Source organism: Phoxinus phoxinus (assembly GCF_949152265.1).
Source record: "Phoxinus phoxinus genome assembly, chromosome: 14".
Taxonomy (NCBI): domain Eukaryota; kingdom Metazoa; phylum Chordata; class Actinopteri; order Cypriniformes; family Leuciscidae; genus Phoxinus; species Phoxinus phoxinus.
In genome coordinates, this window is record NC_136889.1 from 7,507,142 (window position 1) to 7,531,066 (window position 23,925).

The window sequence follows — 23,925 nt, forward strand, 5'->3', positions numbered from 1 at the left end:
GAGAGAGAGAGAGAGAGAGAGAGAGAGAGAGAGAGAGAGAGAGAGAGAGAGAGAGAGAGAGAGAGAGAGAGAGAGAGAGAGAGAGAGAGAGAGAGAGAGAGAGAGAGAGAGAGAGAGAGAGAGAGAGAGAGAGAAGCCTGTCAGAGCCCCAGCTCCATTGGCAGCTGATTCGTATTTAGCAGGCTCTTTAAAAGAAGAACAACAGCAAAAATAGCCATGACTTTAAACACAGGTTCTCAATCTTAGGGTTGAACTTTATTTATGATATAGTTTAAAAATTGTAGCATTATTTTATTTTTATGTTAATTTTGTAGCACGTAATTTTTTTTACATGATTTAAAGTTACAAATCTGTATGACTTACTTCACTTTCTGAAGGCAATTTTGATTGGACACAAAATAAAATGTTTTGAAGAACTGATTGTGTCCATAATGAAAGTCAATGGGGTCCAAAGCAACATTGGACCCCATTGTCTTTCAATATGGGCAAAAAATGGTGTTTGTGTGTGTGTGTGTGTGTGTGTGTGTGTGTGTGTGTTGCACAGAAGAAAGCAAGTTATACAGGTCTGGAAGACATGAGTGTGAGTTAATGATGAGATAATTAAAACTTTTGTGTGAAGTGTCTCTTTCCTCAGGTTGTGTGTGGTTAATTTTGAACCAGAGAGGTTTTTTTTTTTTAATTAACATTATCGCATTTGATTCAAACTTACTGACCTTACTCAGCAGGGTATAACTACTACCCCCCAATTTATTTTTTTGTTATATATTTTTTTAATATTTTTTTAAATAATTTTTTAAATAATTTTTTTAATAATAATTACCAAAAATGTTGAGAATCTTTGACTTAAAGCGTTGTGTTTCGATGCCCCACATTAGGGCTGAGCGTAGTGCTGATGTGGTCTGATAAAGAGCCCTCAATGATAGTCCAAACCAGGAGTCTGCTCTCAGAAAGGCCACCGGTGGACCACCCAGCCACTGTGAAGGTGGAGCAGCAGACGTTTTCTGAAGGCACTTATGTTGTCATGGATATATGTGATGAAGCACCATGATAAGTCACTTAAAGTTTCGGCTGAAACCAAAGCCCGCTAATGAATGTGTAAACAACACCGCTGAGCAAAACAAAAGCTACGGCGCATGTTCGCACCTACGGCAAAGCCGAGCAGACAAGCCTCTCCAAATCACAGTAATAAGCACTGATTTAAACCGCGGCCCACCACACTGGTGAATGCCACATTTAACAAATGTTAAACGACTCATCCCATGAAGAATGTCTTCCCCGTTTGACAAAATGGCATTCATGTAGAGCAGGAGAAAGGGCAGGATCAAATTTCATGCAGAACGCTGAGCGCTGTGAGATAAAGGAAATGAGACAGCTCTCGGGGGAAATGACAGGTAAAACACAGATGTTTACACAGCACCGTGCTAGAGAATACGCTTGGTTATTTCATCCTTATCTTTCTCTCGCGGGCAAGGAGCATAATCTGTGAGAGTGGATATAGCAGTGTCTGTGGCCTCTTCAGCTGTGTGGGCGAGTATAGATCAGAGACGCAGCGTGGCGGGACACATGTATACCTGCAGCGGCCTGGCCTCCATGTCACACGCACTGCGGAAATTCACTGAGGTCACAATCCGTGCAGCTCGGGCCTGCGGGCAGCGTTAAACAAACACTGCCTGAGAGGGGGTGACATAACAATACAAAAACACACAGCTGAGATGCCCTAAACACAGCTCGCGTGGTCTAGCCCTGAGGGGACAACATTTTAGTTGGATAACATGCATTACAATTATTTATTTAAAAAAAATCCAGGATAACAGCTACTGTATATCAATCAATCAATCAATCAATCAATCAATCAATCAATCAATCAATCACTGATATCTATCTATCTATCTATCTATTCTAACATGAAAGTAAGGTGTTTTCTGTGAATGTGCGATACTTCCGATTTATTATTTATTAAAAACAGTTTAGCATTTAGTTTTGCATTTAGTAATTAAAATTCACACAACATATTTATTTAACAAAAAATTAACTTAGCATGGAAAGTGTTCAGTTCTAATCTAAACACATTACATGTTTTGGCTTTTTCTAATTTTTCTAATGCATTTAATAATTAAAATCACACAACAACAATTTTTGATAAAGTCTGCTGAACTGTTATTCAATTCTTTGTAGCAAAAAGCTAATTTAATATTTTGTTGTTGACAGCTAAACATGTAAACAATTTTGATCTCTTGCTACACTTATATAAATTTTTTGTTCACAATTTTTTATGTGAAATTAAAATTTATTTGATCAAATACAGTCTAAAAAACAATAACTTTTTGAAATGTATTACAATTCAAAATAAATGTTTTATTTTATTTTAAAGTCTAATTTATTACTGTAATGGCTGAATTTTCAGCATCATTACTCCAGTCTTCAGTTTCACATGCTCCTTCAGAAATCATTCTAATATGCTGATTTGCGGCTCAAAAAAAACGTTCTTAGTATTATCAGTTAAAAACAGTTGTGCTGCTACTATTTTTTTTGGTGGAAACAATGACACATTTGTTTTTAAGGATTACTTTATGAATAGAAAGTACAATTGACAAAATGTATTTTGCATTTTATTGTAATATCATGTCTTTACTGTCACTTTTGATAAATTTAACAGTAAACTTACTGATTGCATACTTTTGAACCATTTATGTAAATATTTACCAAATAAATACATTTGGCTTTTTTTGCAAGAAAATAACAGAATCAGAAATTTTACAAAAATGTAAACATGTCAAAGTCACTGCACCTTTTTGCTAAATAAATCAGTTAATGTTAATTAATCTGTAAATGTTAAAACAACTGACAACTGTGAAAGAGCAAACAGCCACTATGAAGGAATGTCCAAATAAATGATGTACACCACAAGTCATGAGCTCATGGCTATTACCGGCTCTGTTTAATCAAACTCTGCTCCCACAAAGCGTTCTGGTCATGTGCAGCTGGACTCAAAAAGAACTGTGTGTTTGGACAAAGTGCAAAGCGAAACATTACTGGATTATCTAACCGAAAATATTTGTACCAGCCAGCAATGGCCCCCATTCATCCAACAATAACGCAAGAAAAATAACAGAGCATTTGATCTGAGCAAGAGATTTCATGTAAGCCGGTCTAAGCCTATTATTCAGTTAAAGATTTGTTTATTTGAAGATAAACAAGCGTTCAAAGAGGCAAGACATGTCGGGTCAGTGACCAGTAAAACTTGGCTTTATGGAAATCTAGATGGAAAATGGATGGGTTGTGAAACAAAGTCTTTCTGCAGTGTTCACTGTTGCAAACATCTTTGTTAAACCTGATTACAAGTGTTGACTGAGATCAGTCAATCAAGTCATTGAATAACCAGCTGCACTTAGAAATATTTGACATTAAAGAAGTCAAATGAACTTCTGAACTCAGTATCATACAGGTAGTGCCAATGCCTTATTAAATTTCTTTAGAGCTAGTAGAGGCTAAACAAGGAAGTTGATTAACAGCAAGCTCTACTGGGCATGAGCTTCCATGGTATCGTGCATTATGATGATTTGACATCATAATGAGTGATGAGTGAGCTCGGAGACGAGTATGCATTGTAATGTTCAATTGTGAGTCGAAAAGGCCATTAAAATGAATAGTCATGTCTTTAAAGCCAGATATTATGTTATAGTGACATGTACAATTGCAGCTCCCAGCAGGCTGTAAAAAACCACATTAATCTTGAGTTAGAATATGAAACCATCACTATATCTCATTTCACAAGACAGGCAAGCAGATGCCTTCAAAATCTGATACTGATGGCAAGCTTGCCAGGCTAAGTCATGACATAGATATCCCACAGTGTTAAAGAGATTATATGACTAATCAAAGATAGCACGGGTTAGTAAATAAAAACTGAATGGAATAAACAAAGACAGACTGGAAAGGCCAAGAAGCGTTCTGACTAAAATGTGCAAAATGACCTGTTAATGCAATTTATATATATGTGTGTGTGTGTGTGTGTGTGTGTGTGTGTGTGTGTGTGTGTGTGTGTGTGTGTGTGTGTGTGTGTGTGTGTGTGCGTGTGTGTGTGTGTGTGTGTGAAATACATACATTTTAAAATCAAGTCAAATTACCTTAACACCAGGACTGATTCTGGTAAAAGCCACTTTTCATGATCGAATCAATTCCAGATGTATAAAATCAAGTCCTGTGCTAAATTATTATATAAATTTTAAGAAATACATCATAACAAGTAAAAAGAAGGGCAATCTGTATTTCATGTTAATGTTAACGATTAAAGGACAGTTAGACTAATGCAAGTCCTTAGTTTGTGTTCTGAAAGTAAAGTGAACAATTTCCAATAGTACAGTGAAGGTGGATGTTTACAAGTTCTCGCTGAACTTACAAGAGAATCATATTAGCACAGACAATATTGATCTTCCCTGTGATGTGCAGTTCAAGAGAAGCTGGATGAAAAAAAAGTCAGCCGCCATTTTGAAACGGTTCCCCCACTGGGCTACAGAGCATACTCACTCTTAACACCAAAGAGAAGGAGGCCTGTCATGTCTGGCATGATGAGCTCAAAGTCTGGTCATGGCCTGGAGCGCCAGCAAGGCGTCTGGCTCAAAAGCGGCCTGGAAACAAACAGTCTCTCAAGCGCCTGACAGACACACAGAGAGCTCAGACCAGCCCCACACACCAGACAGGTGTCAGCCAGTCCTGACATGAATGACATCCAGGATTGCCCCCAAAACAGCGCTGCAAACTGATGAAAGCAGTCAGGAGCTTCTTTTTCCCCTCTGATCAGAGAAAACGTCTACGTCTAGTCCGTGGCATTATTTTCTTTCTCGTTTTTTCCCTCTGATAGCACATGCAACCTTTTAGAAGCAGCTCCGAGACGTGTATCAAGTAAGGGTTTATTTGAGTGACTTTTTAAATTAGAAAAACATGAAGCGTTTTGTAGGGACATGTTACCGTTTCGATGTCTGCGGAATGGAGGAGAGCTGTCTGGAAGTCTGATGAGTTATGACAGGATACGGTAAACCTATCTGGTTTAACGGCTGAGTCTTGCTTTACAGCTGAGAAAAGGGCCAGGTCCCTTGTGCTTTTGGAAGAGGTGTGATGAAGGTAGGAACAGCCCACTTATCACATTACCTGAAACAAGCCCGTCGACTGTTGCTTCCAGCTGGCGAGCAAACATGGCAAGGCAGCGGCTATTGTGCCACTGGCAGGCTACTGTTCCCACTGCCAATATCAGGTGATTCAGAGATATTATTTTATCCCGTGTCGGAGCGCAGGGTTACAACTGTGACTTTTATACACTAGGAGAGGAAGAAAGCCTCAATAATAGCTTATTGTTGTCAGTTTGTATCTCAGCACTCGGTTGGCAGCAGCTGGAAAGGAATCCGTACCTTTGTAACACCTTCAGACGGGCTCTCCTCCACCCTTCTCTCTGTCAACCGAGCATTGGCGGTGCCGTAACCCAACTCTCCCTTTGCAGTCCCTCAATGCAACCTGCAGTCTAGAGCGTGCGGATTAAACACAATAACCAGACACGTCCTTCTCACGGATGGAGTTGCGGGACACGGCTGACACGCACGGGAAGCTACGAGTTTTGCTCGCGATGGAGTTTCTACTGCGATTTCACCTCATGACTTCACATCATTTGGAATTTATGGTTTACACAGGGTGAAACTTGATGGCTGCTCGGGGATGTTATCATGCTTGAATAAGTCCAAGTAATGCTTTAATCCTAGCTATTAGCCTTGTCTGTATTATTCAAGGGCCAACGTTTATACGGCAAATTCTGACTTACAGTTCAGCCTGAATTAAAATGTCTGAGGTTTATGGCACCCTGGACCTGTTTCAAGCACTTAAAAATATGTGACAACCTTATTCAGGGCAACAGAGCCATGAATCTGTCAGCTCCACAGTGAATGCCAGCTTCCCGAAGGTCACATGCTGGGTATTAATAGCCAGACACTAATGTCAGAAGTCACAACTGTCCTCAACACCTGTGCAATATACTGTTAATTAAAAAACAAGATAAAGCCTACTCCAAAATTTAACTGGGTAAAGCGTCCTCTCTGGTTACAAACGTCAACATGATCATTTATTACTTCACCAGCATGAGGAAATCCAAGAAATGACTTAAACGTTCACAATGCCAGTCAAGCTTAAAAATAAGATGTATTATTTGCCATTCATTAATGCCCAGTGCCCGTTCACCACTTTTTTTTTCTTTTTTTTACTCGCTGCCCAATGCTGTGGTGTTCTGGGTGGTTGCTAGGGCACTGCTAGACAGTTGGTAAGGCGTTCTGTCTAGTTGTTTTTGTGTTGCTATGTGGCTGCTAGGGTGTTCTGGGTGGTTGCCCAGGAAGTTGCTATGGATTTCCGTGTGGTTGCTAGGATGCTCTGGATGGTTGTTTGAATGTTGCTATGTGGTTACTGGGGTGTTCTCGGTGGTTACTTATCCAGTCCAAAGCTAACACTGAAATAAATGAAAAAAAAGAAGAAATTAATACCTTTTTTCCCCAGCAGAATTGTCTAAACACCCATTAAAATGAGAGAAATTTAAGAACGCGTTTTAAGATTATTATTTCAGAGAATTTGTTTGTATTTATCTTAACCCATTGGCATATTTTAGTAAGTCAAGTCAGGTCACCTTTATTTATATAGCGCTTTTTACAATACAGATTGTATCAAAGCAGCTTCAAAGTGATAATTACATGAAAATAATACAACAAAGTTTGTTTCTAGGAGAACATTTTGTCATTGTCCACCTTAAGTAAGGCAGCTCAATAATATTGTTGAATATGAAATGTCTCCAAAATGTCTAAACAAGCCAAAAGCCAAGGCAACATTTTAAGCATAAATCTAACAAGAGTGCTATTTGATAAAAAAAAAGTGGTAAGAAAACAGATATGTCCTCAGAACAAAGTCAAAAGTTTGTTGTCTTTGTATTTACAATGTATATAATAATGTATTTAATATAATGTTTTAGCAGACATTACTTCAGTCTTCAGTGTCACACGATCCTTCAGAACACAACATATCAGGTGATTCAGATATCAGATGTTTAGATGGAAAACGAGACAAAATGACTAATTTGACTCCTCAGCATTTATGTACATGGCACTAATGATGGAGGGTGAGATATGCAGCCAATTTGAATAGTTTGGGGTTTGAAGTTTTGAAATGGGTCTTTCTCTTTCCCTCAATCTCTTTCTCTGTTTCTTCTAAGTAAAGGATGAATGTGGTGTGAGTATCACTTGACCCTGCTGACCTGCGGGCGACCCCAGAGGCACACAGGGTTTGCAGGAGGCCTGTGCTCTGATGGATCAGAGACTCTCTCCTTTCATAGTGTGAATGAGGAGAATGGGCCTCCCTCTCACAGGCCATTCAACAATGTGGAGGGCTGCTGCATTAAGAATGCACAGTGAATAATGAACACGATTAACCCTCACAGACCCAAACATACATACCTGAGATAGTGTTCACACTTTTGTGTGTGCTGTTTCTTTTCGAGCAGTGGTTCCCAAACTTTTTATAGTGGCGTACCCCCTGCATTTAACATCCTTCTGCGTACCCCATCTCACCCACTTAGGCTATGTTTACACGGAAACGATCTGAAGAGAAAACGCAAAAGTGGCGTTGCGTTATCGCTTTTAATTCTGCTTTTAGGCGAGCGTTATGGGGGAGAAATCTGCGTGCATATGGTGATGCAAAAGTGTGTGAAATTCGATGTAGTATGCACTCCAGGCGGCTAGGTGGCAATGTGAAGCACTGAAAGTGAAAGAGACGCTGACACTGTTTTTCATGTTTAATACGGTAAAGCATTCATGCCATAAATCTATTTAATTCTACTTAAAAATAAATTTGAAAATTCATGAAATTACTGGAAGAATTTTCTTTCCTGATTTTTTTTAAAAACTGGCCATACATGTACATTTTTTATAAGGCTAATAGAATACAGTGATGACGTATTCTTTAGGAAGTTGGCATCACCATGGTTCCCTTGACAAAAACCCAAACCTTTATCCAAATAGAAAAAAAGTAGAAAATTCCAAGATATATCGCATATCGTCAATCAGCCAAAAACTACAGCAGATATGATTTTTTTTCATAAAAGGGGGGGGGGGGGGGGGGTCTATATCACCCAGCTCTATCCTGAGTGCAAACTAAACTTTTTTTTTTTATGTTTTAATTTTGTCAACTTTTAGTAGTAGAGATTTGAGTGATGGACTAAAAGCCACATATTTTCCTACATAGAGATTCAAAAGTCTTTTATAAAAAATATAACTATTTTCAATTAGAACGCAGCTGCCAGTGTACTAATATTTAGAACAGAGTTACATATATAACAGATATCTACAACATACTGTATATGAATGTCCGACATCCATTAAGAACTGCAGTCTTGCATCAATATGTTAAAGGTTTGTCAGCTCTGACCTAGTAGTGCCAGTGAGAACCGAGAACTTTAATGCAGTGCACTTGTCTAGATAATCTCACGCAGGCCTCGGCTGTTTGTTCTCAAACAGAGCAGATCTGCAACCTCACTCCACCCTGTGCTCATGTGTGCACATCTACCTATTAGCACAGGTTTACCCTGCTTGACCCCTCATGACATGAATTATACACCCATCTGCCTGCTGAGGAGAAAAAAGACTGTAGGCTTGGTCTATAGCCATGGCTCTCAATGCTGCTTCATTCACTCAGCTTTCTCATTAATCTTCTCCATCCAAATGCCTAAATGACTGCTTTTATGGACACGTTTAACGTTCACACACTCATTCGGTTTCATCAGCCCGAGGCTTCTTGTACTCTGGTTCTTCACCACCCACACGGGCTGTTTATTTACTGCTAGGCTTGTTAGTAGCCATTAAACTCATCTAAAATAAAAGTCAACATTGTCAAAGCAGTAATATGGTTTATTCGATGGCTTGTCTCGTAAATAGAGAATATTAATTGACTAATGCAATTACGTCATATAGGAAGGGCCGCGGCATATACACAGTGCTGAGGGTGATTGATTATTTTATGGCATACTGAGCAGCTATATTCTTGTAGGGATCTCATAAAGCACTGCTATATCTGGATATAACAATGGCGGGATGACAAGCAGGCTAACTGGAGATGGGGAAATGCGAACTGTCTGATGGCTAACGACAAAAACAAAACAAAACAACAAATAGGCACCGACACTAAGAGTGTTGAACTTAAGCTCTAGATTAAAAAGAGTCTGAACGTAACACCGTCAACAGCTGTTGAATTTTCCCATTCCTCGTTCCTCCACAACATAACAGGAGGTCAAACAATATGAAGGTTATCGGTGCCCGTATCAAAATAAATTACGCTCGGGAGTGTCTCTCGCTGTCGCGCGGCGTCTTAATGATGCAAAGTTAACACACACTAAATAACAGTGCCTCCTAGCATTGACAGCCTCAGAAATAATTGACCAATATGTTGCAGGCTGAGATACAGTGGGCTGAGAATCCAATCGTGCAGCTGACAGAATGCATTGAGCATGCCACTAAATTCTGCATTATACACAAAGAACTGGCAGGTCAGGGAGCTGACTCCTGTGAGCCATTATGTGATGCCATCAATGAGGCTAAATTACCTGCCTCTCCACAATATGCTCCAGTTAACTAATTTCCTGACAGCTCACTGTCTCACAAGAAAAGCACCAAATTCGCTAGCTGTCAGGTGCATGATGGACTATTCCTCTTTTTCATTCGCTTCCTCTTTTTGAAATGGCACTCCTCGCAGCAGCCCCTTCAGCAAGAATATGTGGAGATTCAGTGCAAATGCACAAGCAATGAGGTAAACCAGATTATAAACAAAGCCCAGAACGCGTATTAGCTGCTATTAGACGCTAATAGACACAGGCGAACGATGCCGAACGGAAAATGAGAAAGCGCAAATTACTGGTAATTTTGCCAATATTTGAAAAATTTACATAAGAGGTGCGCTATAAATCACGCGATCATTACGTTTCGGCCCACAGATTCGTCGCTGTCGTTCGCGTTCCCTCTAGACGGGAAAAACAAAAACCCTACAAAAGCTTCGCCTCCACAATGAGGCAGGGGAAACCGAATCCTCAGGTAGACAAAGTCGACTTTTTCCCTGGCAGAACACGAGCTCCGGTGAGCGCACAATGGCGGTGTTGCTGTCGAAGCCTTCCTTAAAGCGAGCCCGTATTACCAAACAATGCCGCTCGACAAAAAGAGACACCCACCAAGGAGTAGAACATTGTCTGCTTAAAGTTCACAATGCATGCCAGCGTTTGTCTGCTTTGCCTTTTCTTCTTCCTCCTTTCTTCTGTGCACTGTGTGTGTATGTTGCTTAACAGAGGTGGGCTATCATTATCTCAGGAATGACAGTAGGTGGAAACGCTATCTTTCATTACACAGAGCATAAATAGTGTAATCTATCAGCTCTGTCAATCAGGATGATTGATTACGGCCTGTCAGAGAGGAGAGTGACATATTAGAAAAGTTTTGTTAACAATGCCTATTGCAAGTGGGGCCTGCCACAGAGGCAAGTGATTAATGTGTTGTCAGGCTGTAATCCCACACCGCTGGCTAATGAGGCAAGAATTTATCATCTTTACAGACTGGCAGATGTCAGAAGGAAAGGAATCCAAAGTGCTGGAAACAATATACTGTTTCTTACTGGGCCTGACGTGTCTGACAAGCTTTAAAAACCACAAAGAGGCCTTGTGTAAGCAAAAACTTGAATAGGGCAACTTTGCTTTTGGCATCCTCCTTGAATTCTGCAAGTCAACATGTATTGCTCTGAGCGAAGAGTTCCCATAACTTCAGCCCCTTTGTCGGGCCAGTCAAAGTGATGCTACAAAGAGCTTTTCAATTACTCGCTCCTACACAACATGAGAATGTATGCACCTAGTTCTTGTTCATGCTTGGAAATCTGCTATACATACACACCTAAATATATACACATATATGGTATATGGCTCCATATAAAATAAGAGAAGGGGAGGCGTAATGTGATCTTTGCTAGTTGTTTTCAGTAGCAGTGACTTCAGAAAAGAGTGGGAATTGGGTCTGAAGGCTTGTTTGGGTTCGACCGGCCCCTGTAATAAGAGTTCCTGCTGCCTCTTTGGCTCCAGCTCTCCTGCAGGTCTGAGATTCAGGGCCCCAACAGGGAGCCACTGACATGGGGTGAGAAAAGCTCAGAGCCCCCTGGGACCGAAAAACACTCAATCTCTGTCACGGCCACTTTCACTGCCGCCAAGCACTGCATACAATTAGTGCTGCTCTTGCAAAGCACTGCTGCGTGTGAATATGAAGATGTTTAGGCAAAAGTTTGTAGGAAAAAATAAAAACGGATTTTTTACTTAAAGGAAATATAAATAGCATATAGTGTAAAAGTAAAGAAAAAGTCATTACAAATTAAATTACCAATAACAATTTGAAAATGGAATTGAATGGACATTTAAATATCAGAATTTGTAGTATTTTGCTTTAATGATAGCAGCACTTGTTGCAGTTTGTTAAAACAAATCTGATGATAATTTTGTAATAACTTTTGTTCAGGATTTTTTAAAACACTAAAGTGTGTAAGATAAATAAATCAATAAATAAGTAAATAAATAAAACTTTTATTTCAGTTTTTTTTATATATATATTACAATTACATTTTTTTGTTGAAATAAATCAATTAATTAAAAACCCACCATACTGTATATGAATGATTTTAATCATAGTCATTTCTATTCTCCATAGTTAGGAATTTGGTGTTTTTTGCAGCAGTGTTTCCCTTTAATCAAAGTTACATACTCACTGAAACATTCTCCAGAGGTATAACATTTTATCTGGGATCCTTTAAGCAGATCAACTGAGTGATAAAGCCCTATCAGTATCTCCTCACCCTAATGAAACACAAATTGAGTGTTACAATTGCAACATTAGCGGCACTGGCTTATTTGCATATGTTTATAAATCACAATGACACAATTAGCATTATATGATACAATCAGACGCAGGATTATTTTATATATGCCTAATGATCTGGCTCTATCTCCGAACGCTAACACTGGCACGGACCTGAGCGGCAACACGCACGCATGCTGAGGTCTTTCAGAATAAGCCATCTGTGTTTAATTAGCCTGGCAACATCTTACAATCATCAGAGGAAAACTGAAAAGTTAAACTGTAATTAAACTATGAGTGCTGGCGCTGTGGGACATGCTTGTCTGTGTCTCTGTAATTGCAAAAACATCATTGAATAAGTGTTGGAACTTAAAAAAAAAAACATCTCACTTAGTAGCGATACAGAACTGCGCTGTCCACTTCCACACTAACAGCGGAAGCACGGAGGGCATCCGTCAGCTAGAGATATTACAGCTTAGTTCATTATTACTCGCTCTCTCGGCTAGGCTTTGGCTAAATGGAAGAAGAAGAAAACAAGTTTTGACCAACATTCCTACTTATTCAGGCCAGAACTGCCCACTTAGACCGAAAGAGACAGTCTGACTGACATATAGACGTCACCAACCAGCTTGTTCTGTTTTAAAGTGCAATTTATGCCACAATAGATTATACCACAATAATACACTTGGCATGAAAAAAATACTAAATGCTAAACAGACCAATAAGCACCCGTCAAGTTTTGTGTGCTATATATACATTAGATGAGACTAATTATGACTAAGCAGTATCTAAATTATGAAAAAAACTATTTGTAAGGGTTTTGCATATTGATGTCAATGATACAACACAGGAACAAAGCCCTGACAACATCTAAGTTCAATATTGTCATATTTACAACTACATTTAGTCATATCTCAAAGCAGTTGAGCAAATGCAAGGGACAGATGGGCCGTTCTCCCTCAATTTCCATTAAGCAATGCAAATGGGAAACATCATTGTGGCTGTTCAAACAAAACTCTTCAAAAACATCTGCTTGTTTTCAGGGCCAAATATGCAATATATCACTCGTGTAATAAGAGTGACGTGACATTGAGGTCATCCGCCCCTATCTCTTGGCTTTGTACAGGGTCATAAATCAATCGTGCAGCTATTACTAACAATTAACTGTGCTTTAAAGTTTTACAATCTGTTTATGATGTGCAATGTCATATGATTTATGTGGACACTATGAGTCACTCACTCTAATTGTGGCTGTTTTTGCGGATTGTGCCCTCGCGACGACCTCCCAAAAACTGCAGCTGCCAGAGCACTTTCAGCGGCCTGATCCCGCTGAGGTCCAAACACTCCGCTGCTGGACACCTCGGGCCAGAAGGAAAAATCTGTCCCAGCCCGTGTCCCTCAGGAGAGACGAGGGGAAATCCAAACCGTGTTTTCTGACACATGGGGGAGACAGTGTTCTCAGAGCTACGCTCTTCCACACAGGAAGTACAGGGATCGTAAAGACCATGATGGACAGAGACTGTGATTTTGATCAGTACTGCAGGAACTTGATGCCATGTTTATATTAATGTTATTCTTTTATTTCAGATGTACTAATGGAAGAATTTGGATTATTATTATTATTTATAATAATAACTACAATATTATAATTATTACTATTACAGTTATTATAATTATTGTTTCATTATGTATTATTAATAATGCATTATTATTAATCACCAGAAGGATATTTTTACTTCTTAAAGTTACATTTTTTTTTACGATATAAAGTACTCAAATAAATGTAACAATAATATAACAACACATTTGGGATAATAATAAAAAAATTATAATATGTATTATTATTAATAATAATTAATTACAGGAAGAATAATTTTTACTTTTGAAAATATGATTTTGATAATGTAAAATATTTATTATATAAAAATATATATATAATAAAAGATAAAAAAAATATTCCAGTCTTGATAGATACATAAAGACAGATATGTACAGTATGTATATGTGTCCTGTGATCAGAAAAAAGTACACATATCAACAACAAAACAAGCATGCACACTCCGGCTGTACACCTGCATGCATGCACAAAATATTAGCTGCAAGTTTCCACAGTTGTGTTTGGTTTAATTTAACAAAGTGTTGATGACAATATATGCAATAAAACTGACTGGTATCTTTGTGGATCAGCAAAACTGAATCACACAGCTTAAGATACCCGTCACAAGTTAGTTTCAGAGACGAGATATCTGTAGAAAATGGCAGTAAGGACTGTTTTTGAACAATCTGTTTGGCCAATTGCACTTCCCATTGCAACAATATTTTTTATAGGTGTCTTCAAGGAAAGATTTATCCATAAAATGATTCAGCAAACACTGAAGGTACATTGGCGCTCATTCTACAGCCTGCTGTTTATTATGTTTAAATGCTTCAGGGAAGTCATAATTCTCTCATAGAGAGATGAATAAGGCCTCACCATTCGGCAAGAGCGATGACACAGAGAGAGAAAGAGAAGGTCCATCTCGCTTTCTACAGAGCTTAAAAACTGAAAAATACAGTAATCGCACGCTATCAGGCAGCTTCACTGAGGTGGTCTGTCTTAGTTTGGCTCTTTTATTTCGCTGTCTTGATATGAACTTCTCTGATGAGAGGCAGATTAATATGAAAAATGCAGAAAGGAGATCGACCTCATCACTTTCCTGGCTCTGCCAACACGGATTACGGAGAGCCGAGTTTGTGTGACTAGAACTGATGGGACTGAGCCCTGACTCGAACTCCTCCAGTTGGGCCGTCTGTTTTTCATTACCCAGGAGGAGGATGTGGGAGAAATTGTGTATCGTGGTGAGAAAAGTCAAATGCTTCATCCACGCATAATCTAGTTGACATTTCAAAGCCATTATATCCTTACGTAGCTACCAAAAGTTATGTTGTGAAACAGCTACTTCATCCTTCATCCAAAAAAAGTCCTTCAGTTGCTAATATTCTATTGATTGAGAAATATTACATTATTTCTATAGAAATAAGGTTACCAAAAAAGGTTACCAAAGTTCTCAGTAAGTTTTGGTAGACCATGGATAGTTAAAGTGAAAGATTAACAATGCTATGAAGGGTTTGCTGCTCTTCAAGAAGACTAAATTTAACCACAACTTTTTTTTTAGCCTCAGTGTGGTTTCACAGCATCGCATTCCATGACCTCTGAGTCCTTTAAAAAAATTATCACATTATGGCATTCCTACACGGCCAATTTCCCAAAAGTACAGCTTAAGGCTTTTCACTTCCCTATTCTTAACCCTGTCTTTGGGAAAGGATATGGGGAAGAAAAAAAATCCTAAATACCCTTTCTGCTTTTCCTTGTTTACTGGAGGTAGTTGTTTATCCCTTGTTTATCTCTCTCTCTAAGCTGGAAGATCACTCCATTTCACCACTCTAGAAATCCAATAAAACACAGGCCCAATTACGCTGTCCTCATAACTATAGCTCGCAAAACGACCTCCCTCCCTTCCAGCACATATCAGCCATGCAGAGACACCAGACAACAACAGCGAGACAGCTCATTTTCAACCACTTACATTAATATATAGTTGTAGGACCACCAGTGCATGGTTGGAGGAAAAAAAATCAATGCAGAAGAGAAAGAGGCTTGCAACAGGCTGTAATAAATGTCACCTTGGACTAAATTGCAAAAGACGTTAAACATTTCAACACATTCAGTAAGTGCAACGTCACTTTGGGAGACACTAAAGTGAAAACTCTGAACGTGATGTGAGCAGTTTCTGTCCAGCTATTTGCCTTATGCTTTGGGTATAATTTGAAACTCCTGGAAAAGGTGAAAAAGTTTTACCGTTAAGATATTCATGTTGTATTTAAAAAAAAAACGTGTGGCGTATTAGTGTACCAAGGCATTATGTGCCTTAAATTGTAATTCAAGAGATGAGACAACATGTCCTGAAATGAGCCACACACTCTCTAAAAAAATAAAGGTTCTTCTATGGCATAACTGTAAAAAAATATTGTAATTTTAACTGCAAAATACTGTAAAAATGCAACAGTAAAAAACAGTTAACTGGTTAATGGTAAGTTCCCGCACTATATACGGAGGACAAATCTAAAACAAATGGTACATTTAACAGTATTTTAACACAAATAAGGTAAGGTAATCTTCTAATAATTTACAGTGAAAAGTAGTAAACTGACATTCCCAAAATTCCATGTGTGACACTTTACATTTGATGATTTTTAATTGTATTAATTGATTCTTTTTTTTTTTGTTATCAGTTAGTTTTGTTATCAGTACATTAGAGTTTTATGCTACAGCCTGTTGTTACTTGAATGTGAATTGCATTATGTTCATTTAGTGTGTTACCAAAATAATGTGTTTTGTAAACTGTAAACCCTAACGCTAAAATTATTTAATTGGTTGGAGGTCAAATTATTTAAAGGGATGGTTGATTATTTAAAGCGATGGTTGAACCGCTCCTGGCGTGCGCCGGCAAACCCGCCATTATAATAGCAATCCGCCGTGGAACAAGCGCGTCTGCTCTTAAAGGGAATGTGAGAGGACGCTCTGATTGGTTTATTTCAAGTTACGCCCAAACCACACCTATGAATAATGAAGCTACTTCAGACCAACCCATTTTAGATTTGCGCCAGGCGCAAGAGTCGTTTATCCCGCCGGGAAAATAGCAACAGCGCCGGGATCCGCCCACAAAGTTACTTGCGCTTTGACACTTGCGTTTCAGATCGTTAAAATAGGGCCCACTATATGCTAATCAATGACTAGTAGATAACTACACATACGCTACATAAATTCATCAACTAACTATTTAGAAAAGTTGTCTACATGTTGTCACTTCTTGAGGCTCTCCATCTTTGTATGACTCCGGTTTGAACATAAAAGGCTAAAAGTTTTAGAAATGTTCAGTGCATGTGTGTGTGTGAGGTAATCGAAACTGCTGTTGTAGCTCCGCCCTCTGTGCCGGGAGCAGCAGCTCATTTGCATTTAAAGGGAAAGACACAAAAACGCTGCGTTTAACATGCTATATAAAAATATCTTTGGAGTATTTTGAGCTAAAACTTCACATACACACTCTGGGGACATCAAAGATTTATTTTATATATTGTGAAAAGGGAATTATACCACCCCTTTAAACTTAAATTTAAACCAATTAGTTGAATCAAATTAAGTTTTATGAGTTTTTCGAACTATCCTTTGAGTTATAAAACTTAGATTTAACTGACACGGGACACTATTTCCCAGCATTCTTTACCATGGCATTCGAAAGGAAGAGTAAATGTAAATAAACAGTATTCTGCTGTTTTGCAGCTTGATTTTTATAAATACTCTTTTTGGAATGGGATCAGGGTTTTCATAGTACAACAAGCTTTTATATATGTTTTATCATTTGAAAAGGAAAAGAAAAACATTACATGATCCCATTAAACATGCAAGGAAACAGAAAGCACATTAATCATCATATTAGTTTTCATTTGTAAAAAATACATTTAAAAGAAACCCAAACATCATAAATCTGTGTTGAACATAATGCTTTCTGTGTATGTCGTTTTACACAATTTAACATAGTAAACGCACGCAGTACTATTAACATGTACTTTCTTTCTTTCTTTCTTTAAACGCACAAAGCTAAACAGACACAGAAAGCATTGGGTAAGACCTAACAGACAGGCACAGATGAGACGTTCAAAGACTACCACAATGGTACAACAGCAAGCTGTCATGTACAGGACTCGGGTTTGATGGGAAATTTGGAAAAGCAGGAAGAGCTAATTACAGTCTGCTGTAACAATGTTAACGCCAGCATGTCTTTAAACGTAAGACACCCCACTGGATGGAGAATAAAAGCAAACACAAATAACTAATTATGCCATCATCTTCTAGCTTGTTGCTGCCGCTCATTAATTGGTGACCTGCACTATTGGTCAGTAGACAATCGGCATGATGATGAAGCCAATTAGAGACAGAGAGTACACATGCCCCACAGAGCTTGTTATGGCTGCCACATCATGTCTCATCTAAATCAAAACAAATGCTAGGGAAACGTTGGCGTGACAGCTACGTCAAGCACAGACATGGGACATTAGAGCATGGCCAACTTTCTCCCTCTCACTAGGCCCCTACAATAGCAGCTATATAGAGGCCTTACAGCAGAGTCTATTTAATCTGCTTAAGTGTCTGACGGTGGACAGGCCAGAGATATTCTTGTCTTTCTGCTGTAGACTTTCGGACTTTAGAAACTTTAACACTTTACAATAAGGTTCAACTTGTTAACATTAGTTTATGCATTAGGTACACTGATCTAAATTACACTTCTACATTATTCACTAAGTTAACATATGCTAATACATTTTAACAAGTTGGATAAACCTAGGATGATAAATGCTGCATAAGTATTATTTATTGTTAGTTCATGATTGTTAAAAAACTTCACTCTTAGAAGAAAAGGTTCTATATAGAACCTTAAAAGGTTCTATAGGCGCTTCGTATTTGGAACCCCTAAAAGGTTCTACACTCTTAGAAAAAAAGGGTTCATTGGGGTTCTATATAGAACAATAGGGTTCTTTACTCAACTCCAAAGAACCTTTTATGCTAAAAAGGTTCTATAATGACAAAAAAGAACCCTTTCTTGGGTTCTGTATAGAACCTTTTAGGGGTTCCAAATACGAAGCGCCTTTAAGGTTCTATATAGAACCTTTTCTTCTAAGAGTGTTGACTGACACGATGTCATCCACAATGTGAAAAATTGTCTTGCTTCAGTATATATACAGTAGTATGCAAAAACAAAAAGGCATAAAAATAATACTATAACATTATAAAACTACAATAAAATACATAACCATGACAAGTTAGCTATGCGTGTAATTTCATGACTCAATATTACTCAAGGCTCCAGAAACATAAAAACAAAAATATGATGCAAAGGTTTAATAGACATATAATGTTACAATAATGTCAAGTTTGCATAACGCAACGCCATTTTAAAAAACAGAATGCTTTGTAAAATATTTTTACACCGTTTCTAAAAGGTTCCAGGAAAACTTCTGGATTAGATGCACAACTTCTATAAACACTATTTAGTTCGGTTCCCAGATATTTAAAACAGTTCTCTATTTCAACAGCAAGCCCACTAAGTATTAAATGCTGGAACTGCTCAATGGTTGGACTTAAAATGGATCTACTGTGGCATTATGTTACGGTTTTATTTGAAATTATTTCATTTCTCTCACATGTGGCCATCTATTCATCTCAATCACTCTCAAAACGGCATGTCCTGAAACGTCTTGTCTTATTTGAGTAGACAGGTTGCACAACACTTTATTTTCCACTTTACAGTCATCTTTTCTCATTTTCCAACCAACAAAATATCCTCCAAACTAAAAACTTGCCTGAATGAGGTTAACTCATTGCATGGTTTTCACTTTCCCTGTCACTTTAATGCTGAAACAAAAAAGTGGCATTAGCATCACTGTCGTCTAAAACACTGCATCGAATTACATGAGCATCCACGTCCATGTTTGCTTCACTAACTCGGGAAGAAGAAAAGATAAAGACCTGGTTCAACCACAAGCTAAATATTTTACGACTGTACAACACGAAATCAAATCTTACTAAAGCCATTCTTACATAAAATCTAGAGGAGAAGAGAATGGAGATGCGTTTGACGATTACGACTCTGGCTGCCTCCTTCAAACGCAAGCCAGAGAGAGAAATAATTGTGTGCGCGATGGATAATTAAGCGATGGTGACTGTTCTGAACGTGAGCTGTCACTCCGATGGAGAGCGCTGTCACGCCGTGCGAGTCAAGGCCGATCGGACAGGCGCCGTCCACTTTGATCTGGGCTCATGCATACGGAAAGAGGTCATGTCGTGGTCATTAAAAAGACCCTCCTCTAAACAGCCAGGCGAGATTGAAAGGCCACGTCTTCAAAGAGCTGCGCACAAGTAACCTCTTAAGAGATTCTGACAATTTGCTACGAACAAACAATGGGAGCTAAGAAGGAGTGGGATGGATTAGCTCACGGTCCCTTAGCCTTTTAAGTTCTTATAGTCATCTGCACAGAAAGGGGAGGGTTACACAAATCATTTACAGGGTCAGGGTGTTTAGTTATTCGCCTACATTTCATAAAGTAAAGACACTTAACCGGCTACTGAGTTACACACTAAACCACAGGCCATTATCTGGGATACACAGTCAGTTAATCTCGGATTATATTAACTGTCTGTTGATCCTGTATGTGCATGCGTCATATGTCTCGGTCTTTCTAGTGTATGTGTTATATGTCTCTGTCTTTTTCTTTATAGCAAACTGTACTTACTTGGTCATTTTTCGGCTTGACCACCTTCATGAAAGCTCCACGTGCTTCGGCCTCTGACCGCTCCCACTGGGTCACTCTCCTGGTGTCCAGGAACTTCAGATTTGTCAGCTTATGCAGTACAAAGTACCTACAGATCAAATGAAGAGAGAAAAAAACACATACAAAGCAGATTTTACTAAGCAGACAGCATGCCAGATATGTCCTTTGCAATAAACCAAGCTACATAAACATCATATTGTGTCCAATGTAAAGTTTATAATAATATTTAAATGTGCTAGCTTTGTTTTTGTTTTGTTTTTTGAAGGAAGCAAATGTTCCTTATATTATCAACTAATTGTAAATATTAAAGATAATATTTCAGTCATTTGTTTTGCCTTTAGTATACTGACAAAAAAAGGCTAGTTATTAAATGTTTACTCAGTACAAAAATGGGTCTGTACACATGAAAATATAGCTGCTTTTATATTTTAGGAAGAGGGTATTTTGCATCAAAAATGTTGAACTGTTTTCTTTTTCTTCTTAAGTTTGACTATCCATATCCAGTGCAGTGTCCAAGTGTACAGCAGATTTAAATGAAGAAGGGAAGTCTGATTCAAATCTGACTTAAACAAACATTTCCTTCAAGATGCATTAAATTAACTGTAGCAATATTTGTAAATAGGTAATTAACTTCAAAATATGTAAAAAAAAAAATAAGGACAACATATAAACAGATAAAAAGCCCACATTGACAGAATCTGCCAAGCTGTCATTTCGGTAGCTTCACAGATATCTCTTTACGCTTTCACACACTCTCTGTCTTTCATTCAGGGAGAGAAAATGACGTGAGATAATAGCGGGAATACATAGATGACAACAGATTCTTTCACAGGCTGACTGGAATGGAGGAAGAGGCATGTCAAGACTTCAAACAGAGAGTGAGATAGAAAGAGAGAGAGAGAGAGAGACCGAGAGAGACAGACAGAGAGAGAGAGTGAGACAGACAGACAGAGAGAGAGACACTAAGTGGAGGGTGTGAACAGATGTGTATATGGGCAGTGACAGATTCCCAACCGAGCTCTCATGCAAAAGCCAGCAACAAACCCATGATGATGACAATGATGAAGGACGAAGGCGAACCCATGCTACGTGTTTATTCCTGATGGATCATAGAGAGCACGATTGCAGATTGATTCTATTAAGATAAGCCTGAATCAAAAAGGTGTGGGGATGTTTTTCACCACATCTATTCAGAGTTAAACTCTATTTGCATAAACACCCCAGTGTGTATCTTTTGCACGTGTACAGCATTTTCGCAAAATCTAATTTACAATATAGCAATCTAGAGGTGGTTGTTTTTTTTTACTTTGCTATTGTACAATGTCTCAAATGTGGACTACAACGTGCAAAAGCAATGCTTTTATTGCTTGTTTCTGCTTCTTTTTGCCTGTTTTGATCTGGAGACTCTCTACTCTTTCAGAAGTTGCGTAATAGCGCCCCCTACCATATAACAGTGAAACCACAGAAAGCTGGATTCAGCCAATTCAGCCAATGGCGGGGAAGCGTCGTCTCATTAATGAGGAAAAAGTCTGTCAATGGCAGAAGGCATTCCGTCAATGTTGGGGAAAAAGTTAAGTAGCCTACTTTTAATTATATAATATTACATTTTAAAATACCCGATATCAGGCTTCAATTACTTTTTTATTGATTGTATGATTACATATTATTTACACAATGGCAGAAAATTATTCAAAATGTATTGATTCTCCTGAAGTTGCTTTAGTTTTGTGGAATTGCACACACAGACCAGCCACTAGTCAGGTGGCTATAATTACACAGAAAATGTAACAAAAATGTAAAATGCTACAAAAAAATCAAATACATTAAAATGCACAAATTCGTGCCTTTTTGCATTTACATTTTGTAACGCAGGGATTCACAAACTTTTTTTTTTCAGCCAGACACTATAGGCAAAAACTGATTTTTTTTTTCTCCTGCACCGTGTCAGAAATCTCCACTTCAACAGCATCTTACATACACAACTTTACAGTTTTATTCCTATCCATATTCTGAAGGTTTTTATTTAATTGGTCAAATTGCATACAGCACTTTTTTTCCTAAAGAATGATGACATTTTTTTTTCTGGCTGTTGACAGCATTTTTAGGTATGTGTCAGAATATAATTACCTATAATGCAATGTATTACATTACTAACTACAACTGTTATCATGTCAATTGAAATCATTAAAAGACTACAATTTGTAAGTAATCTGCCCAGCCTAAAATTATATAAAGTGTGTATAAATGAATATAGATTTACATTGAAGATGATAATTAAGCCTATAGGGAATACTGTATACCGGTATATGGGATTCTACGTCGTTTTATTTGCCTGACAAAAAGTCCTATTTCTTAAAAAGTAAATTCGCACTCTCCTCAAAAATGTATCACTGTCAGTAGAACAAACAATGCAGGCCAAGCTACACACTGAAGTCGAATGCTTAAGAGTTATTTTGTTTTTGTTTAAAATCTAAATATGTGCAACGGAACGGTTATACTTGCCTTAGCAAAACAACTAATAACTTTAAGTAACAAATTCCTCTAGAGTGACTTGGAGCAGTGTGGTGTTGGTATGCTTTGTTTACTGTTGCGATTCAATTACAAACAAGCATAATAACAGCGACAGTTAGTGGGAAATATGCAGGTGTTTTCCTGATGATTGTGACATTGTTTGTGCTGATCTAACAGATGGTTGGAGCAGCTCTGCAGCAAGTGTTGTTTAAAACACCCCAGGCAAAACTGGCCCTAAACTTTCTGATCTTCAGCGAACACAGATATTTAAGCCCACACACACGTCATGATGTCAAGAGACAAACATGCAATCACAGACAGCATGGGCTGGAGAGCATTCCAGAGAGACAGGACATACATCCTTTACCGCAGATGGCTGTCGCTGTGTCGAGTACTGAACTACTTTAGCTAAAGGGAGGGAAAAAAACTCCTCGAGCCCCAGAAGTAAACAATGATGAATGAGCCGAGCGACTGCTGTAAAATACAGCCGAGTGTACTTGTGCCTGTTCATTTCATTTGACTAATTGAAAGAGCGCAAAGAGACGTGCGATATTTCACCGTGTTATGAAGAGGTATTTGATTTTTTTTTGTTCTCAGGACGCAGTCTGAGAAGTGCATAGCCCAAGGCCAGTCCTGCCATGACCTGAGTGCTCGGCTAACCCTGTCAGACATAAAATCTGCATTATGCTCAAATTGATGTATTACTATGTGACACATTATGAATATTACATCACAAACACACAGCTGCTGTCAGTCAGGGAAAGAATAGTCGTCCTCTGCACCAAGTGAAGCATGGGAGACATTGCGCGAGAGTGGCGCCTATTGGGTTCATCTGTATAGTAAATGATTCATACTGAACAGTGTCGAGAAAAAGGCACTTAGGTCTAAGGTAGACAAAAGAATGTGTTTCTCCCCACCGCTAGGTTTCTTGTTGAAAACCTGACAAATGGTGGTAACATAGCGTGGCATTGCACTCCCATAGGCCTGGGCTTGATAATGAATGCATCGTTTCATCGTGTAGGAAAGGGAAGGATAGCAAACACTCATTTGTGGTTATCACAATTCACACCTGAGATCGATTTAGCAAGTCTAGAAAAAAAAAAGGGGGGGGGGGGGCTAGCTTTAAGAAGAGTGTGGTTATAGCCTAAAGTAT

The 23,925-nt window shown here is 38.4% G+C and overlaps 1 protein-coding gene across 2 annotated transcripts in view; it reads right to left on the reverse strand.

The window, feature by feature from the left end:
* lrmda (leucine rich melanocyte differentiation associated) overlaps positions 1–23,925 on the reverse strand; it is a 253,183-nt gene that overhangs the window by 68,710 nt on the left and 160,548 nt on the right. The window contains exon 5 of one of the 2 annotated variants that reach the window (XM_079635401.1): positions 20,223–20,349. The exons of the other annotated variant lie outside the window; for it this stretch is intronic. Within the exon in view, the coding sequence (XP_079491527.1) occupies positions 20,223–20,349 (127 nt within the window). The remainder of the gene's footprint in view (positions 1–20,222; positions 20,350–23,925) is intronic. 2 annotated transcript variants of the gene reach the window in all.